The sequence below is a fragment of the Saccopteryx leptura genome, chromosome 6 (genome assembly GCF_036850995.1).
Source record: "Saccopteryx leptura isolate mSacLep1 chromosome 6, mSacLep1_pri_phased_curated, whole genome shotgun sequence".
NCBI classification, from domain to species: domain Eukaryota; kingdom Metazoa; phylum Chordata; class Mammalia; order Chiroptera; family Emballonuridae; genus Saccopteryx; species Saccopteryx leptura.
In genome coordinates this window covers 35,406,548-35,423,496 of record NC_089508.1, presented here as the reverse complement: position 1 = coordinate 35,423,496, position 16,949 = coordinate 35,406,548, and the positions used below count along the sequence as shown (strand labels likewise).

The 16,949-nt window shown below is 42.5% G+C and overlaps 2 protein-coding genes and 1 non-coding gene across 5 annotated transcripts in view; 2 read left to right on the top strand and 1 right to left on the bottom strand.

The window, feature by feature from the left end:
* The first annotated feature begins 4,514 nt into the window (after positions 1 to 4,514).
* FUT8 (fucosyltransferase 8) overlaps positions 4,515 to 16,949 on the top strand; it is a 236,677-nt gene continuing 224,242 nt past the window's right edge. For 2 of the 3 annotated variants that reach the window (XM_066342032.1, XM_066342034.1), the window contains exon 1: positions 5,513 to 5,830. The gene's annotated coding sequence lies outside the window, so the exon portion shown is untranslated. Of the gene's footprint in view, positions 4,644 to 5,512; positions 5,831 to 16,949 lie in introns of those variants that run through there. The other variant, XM_066342033.1, reaches the window with a different exon arrangement.
* Positions 7,041 to 7,448, bottom strand: LOC136377283 (oligosaccharyltransferase complex subunit OSTC-like). The gene has a single exon (XM_066343819.1). The coding sequence runs from the start codon at positions 7,446 to 7,448 to the stop codon at positions 7,041 to 7,043; it is 408 nt and encodes a 135-aa protein (XP_066199916.1).
* On the top strand, positions 9,101 to 9,176 carry TRNAS-GGA (transfer RNA serine (anticodon GGA)). Its single transcript has one exon. It is a non-coding gene; the product is annotated as a tRNA-Ser (tRNA).

Here is a 16,949-nt window from a genome sequence, read left to right as displayed (position 1 = left end):
CTTGAGGCTGAGGCAGAGTAAGCACTGTAAGGACCTATACCCACAAAAAATGTTTTACCTGGAAGTGACACATACCACTTCTACCCACAACCCATTAGAGACTAGTGACTATAACTAGTCACATGGTCCAGTCAACAACAAGGGAGGTTTTGGTGACAGGAACGTACATGTGAAAATGTAATCTCTGTATATGCCTGGAAAGACAGGGTAAACATTTAAAATCTCTTATCATACCAGGAAATTCATTAGCTGATTGACTCAGCTAATTGAGTTGCCCTTTTGTAGCTGGACGTTGGATGGTTACCTAAAAAACAAACAAAAACGAAACAAGCAATTCTATTAATAAGAAAAAATGGGAATGGATTTTGAATAAGAAATCAATAATGTGATACTTGAGCCCAAAGGAGAAGAAAGAAATTTCAGCCATGGAGGTAAGTCATAGAGAGAGATAGTTTGGCTAGTTTCATCAGCCTCTAAATCAATCACTTCATTTACTCTTCTGATTGGTAAGGTCAGCTTTGGCTCTTTAATGACTGGGTGTAGATAGACAGTTTGTTTTTAAGGAGTAGGTCCAAAAGTGACTTAAAACATTTATTGAATTTGAAAATATAGGCTGTTTTTCCATATTTCATTGTTGTAGGTACTATCAAACTGGCTAGATTTATAGTTTAGAACTGGCAAACAACTAAAATTTATCTAGTTAAAATAAAGTTATCCCTGCCTGACCTGTGGTGGCACAGTGGGTAAATTGTTAACCTGGAATGCTGAGGTCACTGGTTTGAAACCCTGGGCTTGCCCGGTCAAGACACATATGGGAGTTGATGTTTCCTGCTCCCCCTCTTCTCTCTCTCTCTTTCTCTCTCTCTCTTTTCTCTAAAATGAATTAAAAAAATAATAAAGTTATCCCTTTATTTTACAGATGAGAAAACTATAGCCCAAATGGGTAAAATGATGATCTCAGGGTCACACCTTCTCGTATGTGGCAATATAGTGCTGTCCTTTGGATGATCTACTGCAGTGGTAGTCAACCTCGTTCCTACTGCCCACTAGTGGGCATTCCAGCTTTCATGGTGGGCGGTAGCACAGCAACCAAAGTATAAATAAAAAGATAGATTTAACTATAGTAAATTGTTTTATAAAGATTTATTCTTCCAAACTTAGTGAAAATCTGACATAAAGTACTTGGTAAGTATTTATTATTATATGCTTTAACTCTGCTTTATAAATTTTATAAAGTAAAGTTACTCCCCTACTTTATAAATCACTATTACTGTGGAACTGGTGGGTGGTTAGAAAATTTTATTACTAACAGAGATACAAAAGTGGGTGGTAGGTATAAAAAGGTTGACTACCCCTGATCTACTGCAAAATGGAACACTCTAAGTAAAATGTAGCTAGAGCAACAATTAGAAAACAAGAACAATGAAAAATTATTAAGAATGTTTCTAGGGCTGATAGTCACATTGGTAGAGATGGAAAACTTTCGAAACTATTTGGTAGCTGCTACTGAACCTCCTAAGAGACTCCTCAAGCCTCTTCTGTGACCACACAGATCTCCACTCCCCGTAAAAATAGGGTCTACCTCCCAAGGTTTGATTTGAGAATTAAATGATGGCAGTAAAGAGTTTATCATGCGACCTGGAACTCAGCAGTATTGCACCTTGGATATAATTTTATTAGTTATTCATAAAATGGTATTAAATTTCAAACTGGTTCCTACAAGAATGTTCACAACCTTGGAAATGTGATAGTATTCAAGTTCATTAACTTTGATCTAGCTAATCTCAATAAAATGGCTACTCAGGTACTCACTTAACTTTCATTTTGATATTTTCCACTGTCTAATGGTTGACTCTTTCTTGTCCCACCCACAAGACCCCCCACAGCTCTGGTTGATGATTAAGAATTTGATAGAGGCTGTTGTATAGCCAGTATCCACGGCCACCATCATAGACGCCGGGCCCATGCAGGTTCGTATTGGATTTGGACAGACGGTAATGAAACAATAGAGCCACGAACTGGTGGGCCATTATCTTTAATCCTAGCTTGCACCTGGTGGGCAAGTAAAAACACACACTGGGATCCAAACCCCACTTTGTTCACAAAGCTACTGACTTATCCGAGTTTCCTAGAATCAAAGGTGTCTACCTCATCGCCTTATTCACCTCTGTTCCCCATCTCCTTCCTTTTCCCTGCACAAACTCTGCACAAACTGGCTTTTCCTTCAGCACTCTGCCATCTTGGCTGCTTCTCCTGGCCTCCTCCACGTGGCCTTTCTCTGTTCTCTGCTCTCTCCTCAAATGCTAATCTCAGGAACCAAGAGAACAAGCTCCCGGCCTGCCCCACTTTATAGTGCAGAAATCAAAACCCCTTTTAATCCAATATACAAAATAGGGAAGTCTCTAATACAAAGTCACTTATCTGAGGCATGATGGGATTGTACTACCCCACATCAAAAAGGGCGGGAAAGGCTTAGTCCTAAAACCAAGCCCCAGGCTACAAAGATCCTGCCTGCCCACAGCCCACTCCCCAAACACATTAATATCACCTGGGCGACGGGCTTCCTTGTGGGCAGTGCCATCTTTAACAAAATGAGCATAATATATTTTATCTGCTCAACAGCTGTGTAAAAGAATACGGTGTATTTAGAAGCTTCTATTAGTTTTCCTTAGAATGTCATAAAGAACATTCTGTATAGTGTTTTGCTGAGCAGAACTTTAAGTTCTTGCATAAGCAAAGACAGGCCTAAAGCCCTAGTTGGTGAGGGAGGAGTGGAGGAAGTGGTGGAACACTTCTACTTTCTTAAGCAAATACCTGAAACTAGGAGTGATGTGAGGCACAGGCAGGCAGCTGGGGTGAGAAGAGAGAGTGAGAGGGCCCAGCAATAGAGAGGGAGGCTAGGGCTTGTAGAGAAAACATCATTTGACAGAGATATGTTCTGGTGACCAGTGATGTGTGGAAAGTTTTGGGGATACTTTCTCAGAAATTCAACCTGACGGGAAAGGCAGAGCTTCAGTAATATTCCTCTTTGGAGAGAGTAAAAGAAATGTTTTTTAAAAGCTGGGTTGTGAATTTTCTGTAAATTCAATATTGGCCTGGCACTTAATGTGTAAAGATTTGTTATCAAAAGCCAGTTGTTTAACTGATACTTCCAGTTCTGAGGTGGCAGCTAAATCCTAGGCAAGTTCTGGAAAGGGCTTTGATAACAGTGTTTTGTCACAGGCTGAGAAGAACATTGACTCAAGCTGAAGAACTATGTCGTTTCTGAGTATATGCTAGAGACACCAGTTATTTAGTATTTTAATATATATTATACTATGTTATAAAATTGCACCAAAACTTGGACAAACATTCCTTGGGCATATATATATATATATATTATATATATATATAATATATATATTTTTTTTTTTTTTTTTTGAGCAAGAGATAGAGCAGATAACTATTTTAATCCCTAGGTTTCTGGAAAGGAAAAATAAAGACCAGATATAAAACTGGATATTTTGAGGCAAATGTAAAGCTTTGCACTTGATCTTGATGTACAGTATTATATAAAGTAAGCTTTAAACATGTTTGCTAAAATGCTATTAAAAATGTTTAAACTAAAAAGTAAATATTTACCCCACTTCTGACTTCTAAAAATTATCTAGGGTATGACTTATAAAACTTTGGCCCTTAATCCATCTTACTATGGCATAAGCCTAAAATTTATGTTTATTTCAACAACCGAAGCCTGCAGCCCTAATAGCGGAATTTTATTCTGTTTATAAGCTTAGTGCAGAAATCACTTCAGTGGAGGATAGCAACCTTGCATTCAGTAAATGATTGTTGAATGATGACTAAGCTGAGCTGGAAGATAATTCTGACTTTGCCAGTGTATTTTTATTTTTTACCTAAAACAAGTCACTCTACTTTTTTTCTTAGTTTTCTCTTCTTATAGGAAAATAATAAAAATAACTGTAAACCACTTCACGGAGAGCTTTTTGTTTAAAGGACTGCCAATAAATACGTAGTCAGAAGGTCTCACAAACCTCGGAAGTTGAGCTTCTTGAGGGATAGGGAACTTTTATTTCTCCTTTGAATCAGCAGTATCTTATTTGCGTTTCTATAGTACAGTTCCTGGCCTTTAAAAATGTCTCAGTAAATACTATAAATTTATGAACGTTATTAGGCAGGTTACAGTCTTGGAAGGCCACTGCCTCTTAAATCTCTTTTCTGTGATCCTTCTCACAATCAGCATCTAAAAATCTGCCGCTGTTTGCTCGAAGATAAGTATCTAAGCAATTACTGAAAAACACTCAAGTCTAGAGAAATAATTCTGTTTCTAGGGCACCTTTTCGCAGCACTACACCCCAGGCTTGGGATCTGGGTCCGGAGGCACAGCGAAGAGTTCTTTACGGGAAGCTCATCCCTCCGTCCTCTGATTGGCCGGCTCGCACTCCACTCACGCAGCTCGCTTCTCTGATTGGCCACCGTGTCCCCCCGCCCCCCCCCCCCCCCCCCGCGACTTGTCCCGCGACTACTTTGTGCGGGGGCAGCGAGCTCAGGTCCTGAGTCTCAGCTCGCTGTCTGGGTTGGTGTGAGCTAGCTCTCCGGCCACTGTTCAGCATCACGGGCGCCAGGAATTTCCTGAGTTCGAGCGGGTAGGCAGCATCCTAAGGAAAAGCCCCCCACCCCTCCGTCCTGCGTCCTCTTTGCCGTACTGAATAAACTTCCGCCTCAGAGGGGCTTTCGCAGCCGCGGGTCGGGTTAGAGGCCAGGCATCGGACTCAGGTCCTTGTGGGGATCTTTCTGTCTGGGCGAATGTGGAAACACAGTTCTCACAAGATAAAGTAGGGCTTCGCTAGTCGCATGCGGGTGCGATGCCATTCTGTGTTGGTGTTGCAAGCTGCAGCCGGGCAGCAGCGATCACCCCTAACAAGTGGCAGAGTCTGCTTCCACTCTCCAGTACCGGTGCTCCTTTGGGGCTACAACTCAACTGGCACGGGCCAGTCCGTCCCGGCGATCGAAAATACGGCATTCCCTGGAGGTGGCGCTCCTGGGAATGGGGAGCCGGCTAGACTTGCGCCCATCTCAGCCTCCGGCCTTCAAGCGGTAGAGGGCGGCCTACGCTCGTGTTGGAGCCGGCGCCCGCGCGCGCAGCTGCTGCACTGTTGGAAGTCTCCCGGTCCCGCTGTGACCCGCGGCTGTGCCTGGCCGTGGATGCTGCGGATACGCTAGGCGAGGGTGCAGCGAGCAGGGGGCGGGGAGAAGTCCTGGCACATGCCAGGGTCGCCGTAGGTGGCTGCGGCCAGCGCATGCGCGCCCTCTCCCAGAAGCCTGGAACGCTGAGGGGCGCGCGCCCCAGTTCGCGCGCGCACGCTTGCGCTAGCCTGGGTTTCCCCGCCTGCTCCCCTTGTCAGAGTCACTCCGGCGCGTGCGCGCGTTATCTCCGGCCGACCCGAGTGGCCGGGTTCCCTCCGCTCCAGGCCCCCGCCCCTCCCAACCCCCCTCCCACCCCCTCAGTCAACCCGTCCCCTTCCTATCCTTGCGGAATGGGGCCCGCGCTGCTCGTGGTCGCGCGCCTGGGACCCGGCTCGCGCTCGGTCTCGCGCTGTCAGCGGCTGCCCGGCTCGCGCCGCCTCGCGCTCTCCCTCAGTCACTGGCGCCGAAGACTCCGTTAAGCGGCGGCGACGGTGGTTCCTGTTTCCGTTTCTTCCTCTCCCTTCAGTCAGGAGTAGCATCCTCCACCCAGCCACCCCTCCCACTCCCACAACGCAGGGCAGCTGCGGCTGCGGGCTGTGGCGGCAGCGACTGGGGAACTGCGAGGCTGCCTCTGCTCCCGCCTCGGGTAAGGGGGCGTTCGGGGGTCGGGCCGCGCGCGCCTCGGGGGCTGGGGCTGGGCGAGCGCGGGGTCCGATGAGGCTCCGGGGATGTGACTGGTGGCTGTCGCTTGTCTTTTTCCCAAGGCGATCCCCGGGCCTGTTGCTGCAACTGCTGCTGCTTATCCAGCGGCTCCGGGAAAAGTGGGCAGGGAGCCCCCGGGACGCTCTGGCGGGTGCCTTTGCGCGGCCGGGAGGGCGCGGGCAGGGGATGAGGGGAGCCCGCCGCTCGGGCCGGGGCGCGGAGCGGCGCGGCCACTGTCCTCAGTGTCGCGCATCCTTGCATAGGGCAGGGGCCGAAGCCGAGGAGAGAAGGGATGGGGGCGGGGTAGGAGGTGTCCCTCTTCTCTCCTGTACACCTACCTGCCCTTTCGCCAGCAGCTCTGCCCCTGTGGTCACAGACTGGGCAGGAGTATGCCTGTGTGTTAGGGGCTTTCGAGAGCGGTTCTCGGGCTAGAAATCTGGGAGTGGACCCATACAAAGATCCACTTCCAGCGAGGGGCCAGTGCCTTGGGCACTTACGGCGTGAGTGCCCCTGCACCCCCCGTTTGATGTGGAAATGATGAGCTGGTGGCCTTTGAGTATCTAAACTTACTTGGGAAGGTTAGATGAGAACATGTTTATTAGTTAAAGGAGGTTTGTCATGCAGGAGTGAGTGGATTGTAGGTTGCAGCACCTGTTCTCTCACCGTGGGGATTGCAATCTTCGACAGTCACACAGAGCGTCCGAGTCGCGATGTATTTCTTAAGTTCAGTGACAGTGTGGTTACGGTTTATCCCTGGTGAACTTTTAGCGTTTTGCCATATATTAGGTTGCTTATTTATTTATATAATAGTTGTAGAAATGTAGTATATTTTCTTTAAGAAATTGAAAACGGAGAAGAAAACGCCACTGGACATCACTGATATGTCAGTATAGATTAGCAGGAAGAAACACTGTGATAACCTTGTCTCTTATACCAAAAAGGTATTCTAGTTGGAGCTTTAATAATGCTTACCCCCCCCTTTTTTTTAAACTAGATGCTTCTTTTCTGTTTCATCCTTTTCCATACTTCATGTCAAAGAATTGGTACAGCCTTTAAAAGTTCATTAACAGGAACAAATCCAGAATCCACATATTTCTTCTCAAAAGGCACTCTAATCAGATAGCCCGGCAGTTTCATTCTCATGAATTAATACCCTAGCCATGAAAAAAACTCAGTAGGACACAGACAAATTCAATCAATAGAAGAAGAAATCTATTGAGTTTTGGAAGGTTTGGTGCATTGGATGGGTCTAGGATTATGAAACCTAAACCTCCCATTGTAAACAGGAAGCTGGATGCGAGACCTTCCATAAAATGTTGTCCATTTACCGTGTAGGCCAAAGAAGCTAGTGGTCTCTGATGCCCATGTGCATCAGTCATAGAGCCAAGACTTGGAGGTTCAACAATAACATAATAAATGATTCCTCTGGTGAGGAGAAAGTAAGACACCACCACCAGAGTGTACACTGTCATGGCCAAGGGCACGAGCACCCAGGGCAGCTTGTTCCACTTCAGGCTGGGGCATTCCAGCACTAAGAATGGGACTTGGTACAAAGTCTCCATGTTGGTGGTGCTGGCAAGACAGCTCTCGGTCTCTATATTATCTTTTTGATTGAGGCCTGGGATAAAAGCAGGGAGAGGTGTTGTTCTACTTCCTGTGTTTGAATTAATTTACAGTTGACTTAAGCCAACTCAAGAAGGTGGACCTAGAAAACTAGAATCTCCCACAGATAACCCCAGCCTCTAGTTAACGCAGAACAAATGTCAACAAAAGTTTTTCTGGGGTATCAATTTAGAATCAAACTCATCACAAGTAATTGACTCAACTTAGACTTGGCTCTCTTTAGAAACTGTAGGCAAGGTTTCATTATACTAGTTTTTTTTCCCTTGTTATTCCTGGGGTTAAATGCATATTTATTTTCTTGGTTCAATTTTATGTTTTCATGCATAATTTTTTTAAAGGACATATAATATAGAAATAATTTTAGGAGATAAATTATTTAACCACAACAGAGCTACACTGAAATAATGAAGTGGGTTGCATTCTCCCTTATTTAAAATAAGTTAAAAAAACCAAAAATGTTGTGCCAAATAGTAAGGCCCTGTATGTTGCTAACCATGTCAAAGGTACAATAAAAAATGTATAGAAAGTCTTGATTTCTTGATTTATAAATGTAATAGTAAGAATAAGGTTGGGATTCAAACATTTGGAATTGTGATTTTACAATTTAATATGTAAAAATGTAGGGAGCTAAAAATAAGTAGATTAGAAGGAAAATAGACAGATAGTTTGGAGGCATGGATTATTCTCTTGCTGCTCTATGAATTGAGAATTCTACTTGAAGAGCTAGCTGAACAGCTGGAATGAAACTTGCATAGACTGCAGAAACATGCAAAAATGTATCTTTGATCAAGTAGTGATTGAGCTAACATGAAGAGTATATTGTGGTTTATTAGGATAATGTTCAAAATAATCTCCATAAAATATACTGTGATACAGATTTATTTTAGGATGTTTTTAAATTTTGAGCCCCTTGAAGTTGTTTTCCTGCAAGTCAATTTTGTTTGAGATGTATGAAATTGAAAAAATAATTCTTATTACATTCTGCAATGTTTGATTATAAATTTTAACTGGTTATTTTAAGGAATTGTGGTGAATTTTGAAATTTGCTAGTGATGTGGAAAAACTTGTGTTTGTTTATTTTTTTTAAATGCAGTTGTATTAGCAGGTTGGTCTGGAGGGGGAGCTAGTGCCAAAGCAAAGTATCGCTTAATATGTTTGAACTTTTAGAACAACCCAAGGCAGATTTTTATGGCTAGAAGAAATACACATTTTTAATGAAAAGAGTAAGAGAATAGATGTGGGCATATATTTGTGGAGTATATATATTGTGTATTACAAATTAATTAAAATACCTTTTTATGATCTGAAATAATGGCAAGTACATGTTTCCATTGAAGATTCATTGAATATCTTACTTAAAATTCCTGAAAATATGTCCCCATATGTATGATAATATATAGTTTCTTAACCTTTTGCAGTGCGTCAGAAGAGAAGGAGAATATCTTGACTGTTGGTGCTTATTGTGTATTTTTAAATGTTTTCATTGTAATATCTATAGGCTTAAATATAAAAAAAACCTTCAAGGGAGTCTTATGGGCAATGATAGCAATTGTGTAGTGATACAGTTATTTATTAAAAGTAGAGGTACTTGGCCCTGGCCGGTTGGCTCAGTGGTAGAGCGTCGGCCTGGAGTGCAGAGGTCCCGGGTTCGATTCCCGGCCAGGGCACACAGGAGGGGTGCCCATCTGCTTCTCCACCCCTCCCCCTCTCCTTCCTCTCTGTCTTTCTCTTCCCCTCCCGTAGCGAGGCTCCATTGGAGCAAAGATGGCCCGGGCGCTGGGGATGGCTCCTTGGCCTCTGCCCCAGGCGCTGGAGTGGCTCTGGTCGCAACAGGGCGACGCCCCAGAGGGGCAGAGCATCGCCCTCTGGTGGGTGTGCCGGGTGGATCCCGGTCGGGCGCATGTGGGAGTCTGTCTGACTGTCTCTCCCCGTTTCTAGCTTCGGAAAAATGCAAAAAAAAAAAAAAAAAAAAAAAAAAGTAGAGGTACTTTCAATTAAGGAATGAGAAATGGACCCTTGAGACATCTGTAGCGCAAGGATCCCAAGGTCATGTCTCCTGCAATATAATGCAGTGAGTTCAGTGGATTTATTAAATTGTACTTGTGCTTTTTAATATGAAGCAGTTATTTTTTTGGTCTATGGCACTTAATTTAGATATTTAAACTGTTATCTGTTAGGTATGTGAATTTACTTCTCACTGTTCATATTTGTTAAATTCAAGGCTAGATATTGATAATGCATAATATTAAAATCATTAGAATGCTTAGTTTCTGAGGATAGTGGTTGGGCTGTGTGTTCTTCATTATGTAAATAGAATCTCAATGATGATAAGTAAAAAAAATTGGTTCTTTGAAAGGAATGAAGCCTGACTAGGTATTGTGCAGGGCATAAGAGCATTGGCCTGTAACACTGAGGATCTAGGTTTGAAACTCCGAGGTCACTGGCTTGAACGTGGGCTCACCCTCCTTGAGCGTGGGCTCACCAGCTTGAGTGCGGGTCGCTGGCTGGAGCATGGGATCATAGATGTGACCCCATGATTGCTGGCTTGAAGCCCAAGGTCGATGGCTTGAACCCAAGGTTGCTGGTTTGAACAAGGGGTCACTCACTGGCTCTGCTGGGGAGAGAAAGCAATCAATGAACAACTCAAGTGCCTCAACAAGTTGATGCTTCTCATCTTCCTTCCTGTTGGTCTATCCCTGTCTCTCTCCTCCCCCTCCCCTCCAAAAAAAGAAGAAGAAAGGAATGAAAATATATGTGAGAATAATGAGGTGTTTACCACATTTAAGGGGTTAATGCTATAAATTAAAAAGTTTTTAAAGCAATGCTGGAATATTTTTATGCACCTTTTTAAGAAAAGATTTTTTTAAATTTTATTTTAGAGAGGAGGAGAGAGAGAAAAGCGTGGGGGAGGAGCAAGAAGTGTCAATTCATAGCTGCTTCTTGTATGTGCTTTGACTGGGCAAGTGCAGGGTTTTGAACCGATGACCTCAACGTCCCAGGCCAACGTGTCACCACAGATCAGGCTTTTATGTACCTTTTACCTTCTTTTTTTTTTGGTGCTGAAATCCAGGAATGAACTATTATGATTTTTTTTCTTAAGTGAGAGGAGGGGATATAGTGAAATAGACTCCTGCATGCACCCTGACTGGGATCCACCTGATAACCTCCCCCCCTTGATACTTGAATCAACCAAGCTGTTTTTAGCACCTGAGGCTGCCACTCTCAGACCAGTTGAGCCATTGGCTAAGGGTGAGGAGGAGAGAAAGAAGGGGGAGAGGGAAGAAGGAGAGAAGGGGGAGAGGGAGGAGAAGAGAAGCAGCTGGTCGCTTTTCCTGTGTGCCCTGACTTGGAATTGAACGGGGACATTCATATGCCAGGCTGATGCTCTAGCCACTGAGACAACTGGCCAGAGCTCATTATGATTTTAATTGTTATTTATTTTTTAATTGAATTTATTGGGTGACATTGGTTAATAAAATTATATAGGTTTCAGGAGTACAATTCTATAATACATCTGTATTGTGTGTTCACTACCCCAAGTCAAGTTTTCTCCCATTACCATTTCTCCCCCCTTATCCTCTTTTTTTGACCCCCACCCCCGTTTTTCTTTGGTAATCACCATTCTGTTGTCTATGAGGTTTTTTTTTCCCTCTTAACCTTTTTCACCCAGCCTCCCAACCCTCTCCTCTCTGACAGCTGTCAGTCTGTTCTTTGTATCTATGAATCTATTTGTGGTTTGTTTTTTTTTTACAGAGACAGAGAGAGGGATAGACAGGGACAGACAGACAGGAATGGAGAGATGAGAAGCATCAATCATTAGTTTTTCGTTGCACATTGTGACACCTTAGTTGTTCACTGATTGCTTTCTCATATGTGCCTTGACCATGGGCCTTCAGCAGACTGAGTAACCCCTTGCTGGAGCCAGCGACCTTGGGTCCAAGCTGGTGAGCTTTTGCTCAAACCAGATGAACCTGTGCTTCAGCTGGCGCCCTCAGGGTCTTGAACCTGGGTCTTCCACATCCCAGTCCAACGCTCAGTCCACTGCGCCACTGCCTGGTCAGGTAGAGTCTATTTGTGTTTGATTAGTTTATTTTGTTCATTAGATTCCACATATAAGTAAAATCATATGGTACTTGTCTTTCTCTGGCTGGTTTATTTCATTTAGCATAATACTCTCCAAATCCATGCATGATATTGTAAATGGTAAGATTTCCTTTTTATGGCTGAGTAATATTCCATTCTATAAATATACCACAGCTTTTTTATTTTTTTTATTTGATAGAGACAGAGAGACTCAGAGAGAGGGGTAGATAGGGACAGACAGACAGGAAGAGAGAGAGAGATGAGAAGCATCAATTCTTTATTGCAGCACTTTAGTTATTCATTATTGCTTTCTCATATGTACCCTGACCCAGGGGCTACAGCAGACCAAGCAACCCCTTGCTCAAGCCAGTGAGCTTGGGCTCAAGCTGGTGCGCTTTGTTCAAGCCAGATGAACCTGCGCTTCAGCGGGGTTTTTGAACCCGGGTCCTCTGCATCCCAGTCCGGCACTCTATCCACTTCACCACCACGTGGTCAGGCCTACCACACCTTTTTTATCCACTCATTTACTGATGGGCACTTGGGCTATTTCCAGATCTTGGCTATTGTAAATAACACTGCAGTGAACGTTGGGGTGCATATATTCTTTTGAATTAGTGTTTTGGTTTTCTTCAGATATATTCCCAGAAGTGGAATTGCTGGCTTATAAGGCAGTTCCATTTTTAAGTTTTTGAAGTAACTCCATACTGCTTTTCACAGTGGCTGTACCAATTTGCATTCCCACCAACAGTGCTCAAGGGTTCCCTTTTCTCCACATCCTCACCAACACTTTGTTGACTTATTGATGGATGCCATTCTGACAGGTGTAAGGTTTATTTTGCATTTCTTTGATGATTAGTGACATTTGGTATTTCTTCATGTCTGTTGGCCTTCTGTATGCCCTCTTTGGAGAAGTGTCTATTCAGGACCTTTGCCCATTTTTTTTTTTTCTGAAGCTGGAAACGGGGAGAGACAGTCAGACAGACTCCTGCATGCGCCCGACCAGGATCCACCTGGCATGCCCACCAGGGGGCGACACTCTGCCCACCAGGGGGCGATGCTCTGCCCCTCCGGGGCATCGCTCTGTGGCGACCAGAGCCACTCTAGCGCCTGGGGCAGAGGCCAAGGAGCCATCCCCAGTGCCTGGGCCATCTTTGCTCCAATGGAGCATCGGCTGCAGGAGGGGAAGAGAGAGACAGAGAGGAAGGAGAGGGGGAGGGGTGGAGAAGCAGATGGGCGCTTCTCCTGTGTGCCCTGGCCGGGAATTGAACCCGGGACTTCTGCATGCCAGGCCGATGCTCTACCACTGAGCCAACCGGTCAGGGCTCTTTGCCCATTTTTAAAATTGGATTTTTTTTTTTGGAGTTGAGTTCTATAAATTCTTTATAAATTTTGTATATTAACCCTTCATCAAATGTATCATTGGCGAGTATGTTCTTCCATACAGTGGGGTTGTCTTTTCATTTTGTTGATGGTTTCTTTTGCTATGCAGAAACATTAGTTTGATGTAGTCTCATTTCTTTATTTTTTCTTGTTTCCCTTGCACAACAAAATATATCAGAAAATATATTTCTATGAGAAATGAATGAGATTTTAATGCCTACGTTCTCTTCTAGGACTTTATGGTTTTAAGTTTTACATATAAGTCTTTAATCCATTTTGAGTTTATTCTTATATATGGTATAAGAAGGTGGTCTAGTTTCATTTTTTGCATGTATCTGTCCAGTTTTTCCAAAACCATTTATTAAATTGACCAGTGTTTTTCAACCATTGGTGTGTGGACTGGTCTGCTAGAAATTTTGTGCTGGTCTGTAAAAGAGTTAACCACCCTGATGTTGTATGAAGATCAGACCCAGTGATCTTAGTTGACTTCTCTTATGCTAAGAGTGATTTCTGCCTTAGTGGTCCCTGAAATAATTCTCCTATTTTCACCAGTCTCCAAGTATTAAAAGGTTGAAAACCACTGGAATAGACTATCTTTATGCCATTGTATGTCCTTGCCTCCTTTGTCAAATATTCACTGACCATAATGGCATGTGTTTATGTTGTGTTCCATTGATCTATATCCATGCTGGGTTTTTTAAAAAGTGTGTGTATGTGGTATGTGTGTGAGAGAGAGAGAGACAGACAGGAAGGGAGAGAGATGAGAAGCATCAACTTGTAGTTTTGGCATTTTAGTTGTTCACTGATTGTTTCTCATATATGCCTTGACAGGGGCGGTGGAGGGCCTCCAGCCCAGTCAGTGACCTCTTGCTCAAGCCAGTGACCTTGGGCTCAAGCCAGCAACCTTGGGCTTCAAGCCAGTGACCTTTGGGTGCTCAAGCCAGCGACCGTGGGATCATGTTGATGATCTCATACTTAAGCCAGCAACCCTGAGCTCAAGCTGGATGAGCCTGCTATCAAGCTGGCAACCTCGAGTTTCAAACCTGGGACCTCAGTGTCCCAGGTCTGTGCTCTGTCCACTGCACCACCACCAGTCAGGTAGTACTATGCTGTTTTAATTACTATGGCCTTTTAATTGTCAGTTTTGATTTACTAAAAACTGTATTTAGTAAATCTCTTGGTTTAATTAAATGGTAAATAAACTCATTTTATATTATAGCACATTTATAAAAGAGTCTCCATTTATAGTCATAAGAGTAAATATAAACATGTAAATAAATATTTTTTCATAAAAAGAAAACAAAACTAAGATTCTAAACAACTCTGAAACTTTCAAAGTGTTACTATCATAGTACTTTTATACCCTTCATCAGTACTGGACCTTTTGTACTTTTCAGCTGAGATATCTACTTTCAGTCTTCAATAGTCAACGGTAATATAGTAGGTATAGTATTTAGAGGACCAATAAAAGGTTTCCTTTTGTTCTCCTTTCAGTGATTCTCTGGCTCATATTTCTTTATCATAAAATATATGATTTCTTTTTTACAATTTGAATTGTTATTAAAATACAGTTTGTTATAATGTGACAATCATGTTTAAAAGTAAAAGATATTTGCTATTGATTTTTTAAATTTAAAAAACTTTTAGAATTAATTGTAGAGAGAGGAAGGGGAGAAAGAGAGGGAGAGAGAGAGAGAGAGAGAGAGAGAGAGAGAGGAAGAAACACTGATTATTGTTCCACTTATTTAGGCATTTATTGGTTGTTCCTTTTCTTAGTTTTAAAATTTTTTATTTATTGATTATAAAGAGAGAGAGGAAGGGGAGCGGGAGAAAGAGAAACATCAATTTGTTGTTCCGTTTATCCATGCATTCATCGGTTGATTCTTGTATATGCCCTGACTTGGGATTGACCCTGCAACCTTAGCATGTCAGGATTTGGCTTAGTCTCAAGTCTCAACCTTACTTTTTCTCTACGTTCTTCTCTCTTGCCTACATATCCTCTTCAGCCACCCTCCATGATCCTACAGCTTTCTCTTTGGATTAATTAAGAATCAAACCAATTAAATGAATCATATCACTCCCCTGACATAGATTTTTCTTCCGTGATTAAATAACTTTATTTAATCTGTACAGTATTCTAAACATATAACCTATTGGTTGTTCCTTTTTTTAGTTTAAAAAAATTTTATTTACTGATTATAAAGAGAGAGAGGAAGGGGGGTGGGAGAAAGAGAAACATCAATTTGTTGTTCCATTTATCCATGCATTCATCAGTTGATTCTTGTATATGCCCTGACTTTACATTTTCCTTTTCATTGAAGAAGAGGAAATAGGACCAATGGGATTATGCCATGTATTTCAATAGAACAGTTACTTATACCCCTTATAGAAAGCAGATCTAGCCTGACCTGGTGGTGGCGCAGTAGATAAAGCGTTGGCCTGGGATGTTAAGGGCCCAGGTTCGAAACTCCAAGCTTACCTCCTTGAGTGCAGGCTCATCTGGCTTGAGCAGGGGCTCACTAGCTTGATCATGGGGTCTCCGGCTTGAGTGTGGGATTATACACATGACCCTATGGTTGCTGGATTGAGCCCAAAGGTTGCTGACTTGAATTCAAGGTTGCTAGCTTGAGCAAGCGGTCACTGCGTTGGGTGGAGGCCCCTGCCCCCCGTCAATGCACATGTGAGAAAGCCATCAATGAATAACTAAGGTGCCACAGCTATGAGTTAAGTTTTCTCATTTCTCTTCCTTCCTGTCTGTCTCTGTCTTTTTCTGTCTTTCACTGAAAAAATAAAAAAAAAGGAGATCTATAGTGTTAACTTTATTTAGGTTTTCTTTTCTTTGAAAAAATTATTTAAAAAAATTTTTTTTGACAGAGACAGAAGTACAGATAGGGACAGACAGACAGGAAGGGAGAGAGATGAGAAGCATCAATTCTTCATTGCAGCAACTTAGTTGTTCACTGATTGCTTTCTCATATGTGCCTTGACTGGGGTGGGGGAAAGGGCTGCAGCACAGTGAGTGACCCCCTTGCTCAAGCCAGCAACCTTGGACTCAAGCCAGGGACCTTGGGCTTCAAGCCAGAGACTTTGGGCTCAAGCCAGAGATCATGAGGTTACATCTGTGATCCCACGCTCAAGCCAGCAATGCCATGCTCAAGCTGGTGAGCCTGTGCTCAAGCTGGATGAGCTTGTGCTCAAGCTGGCGACTTTGGGGTTTGGAACCTAGGTCCTTGGCATCCCAGTCCCATGCTCTATCCACGGCGCCACGACCTGGTCAGGTTCTTTTTTTAAAAAAAAATTTAATTAATTTAGGTTTTCTTTAAAAAGATATTATTTGCCAAACGTAATAACTTACCTACTATTTAAAAAAAAACACCTTTTGTGATAATTTTCTTTTTTTCTCAGAAAATGACATGTGAAAGAAAAATATGTTTTGAAAAAATCTTTTTAATTAACAAATTATACCAATATAAGGCTAGTACTGATATTGCCTTTGCTATATTTTTCTCTTGTATTTGTTCTATGGTATAACCTCTTCATTGAAATACTGGAATAAAACTAAAGATCACAACTGAAATGCTCCTTATAGTTGTTGTATCTTAGAAATTGGGTTTTCACATTTATTTTTCCAATGTAATAAACTGAATTAATATGACAACATATTTATATTAAGAAGATCAGACTTAACAGTTTTCCTTGTTATAGTCTTATAGTTAGTGTAAATAAAATTTAATGTTATAAATCAATGATTTTCAACCTTTTTCATCTCATAAAACACATACACTAATTGCTACAATTCTTCAGCACACCATAAACTATATTTTTTGCTGGTCTGACAAAAAAAATAGGTATAATTTTGATTCATTCACACAGATGGCTATTGTTGTATTGGCTGTTGTCATATTTTTATTTGACAATCTAAGGGAAAAGAGGTCAGTCAGTGTCCCTTCCTAAATAGTCAGGTATTGCATGTTTTA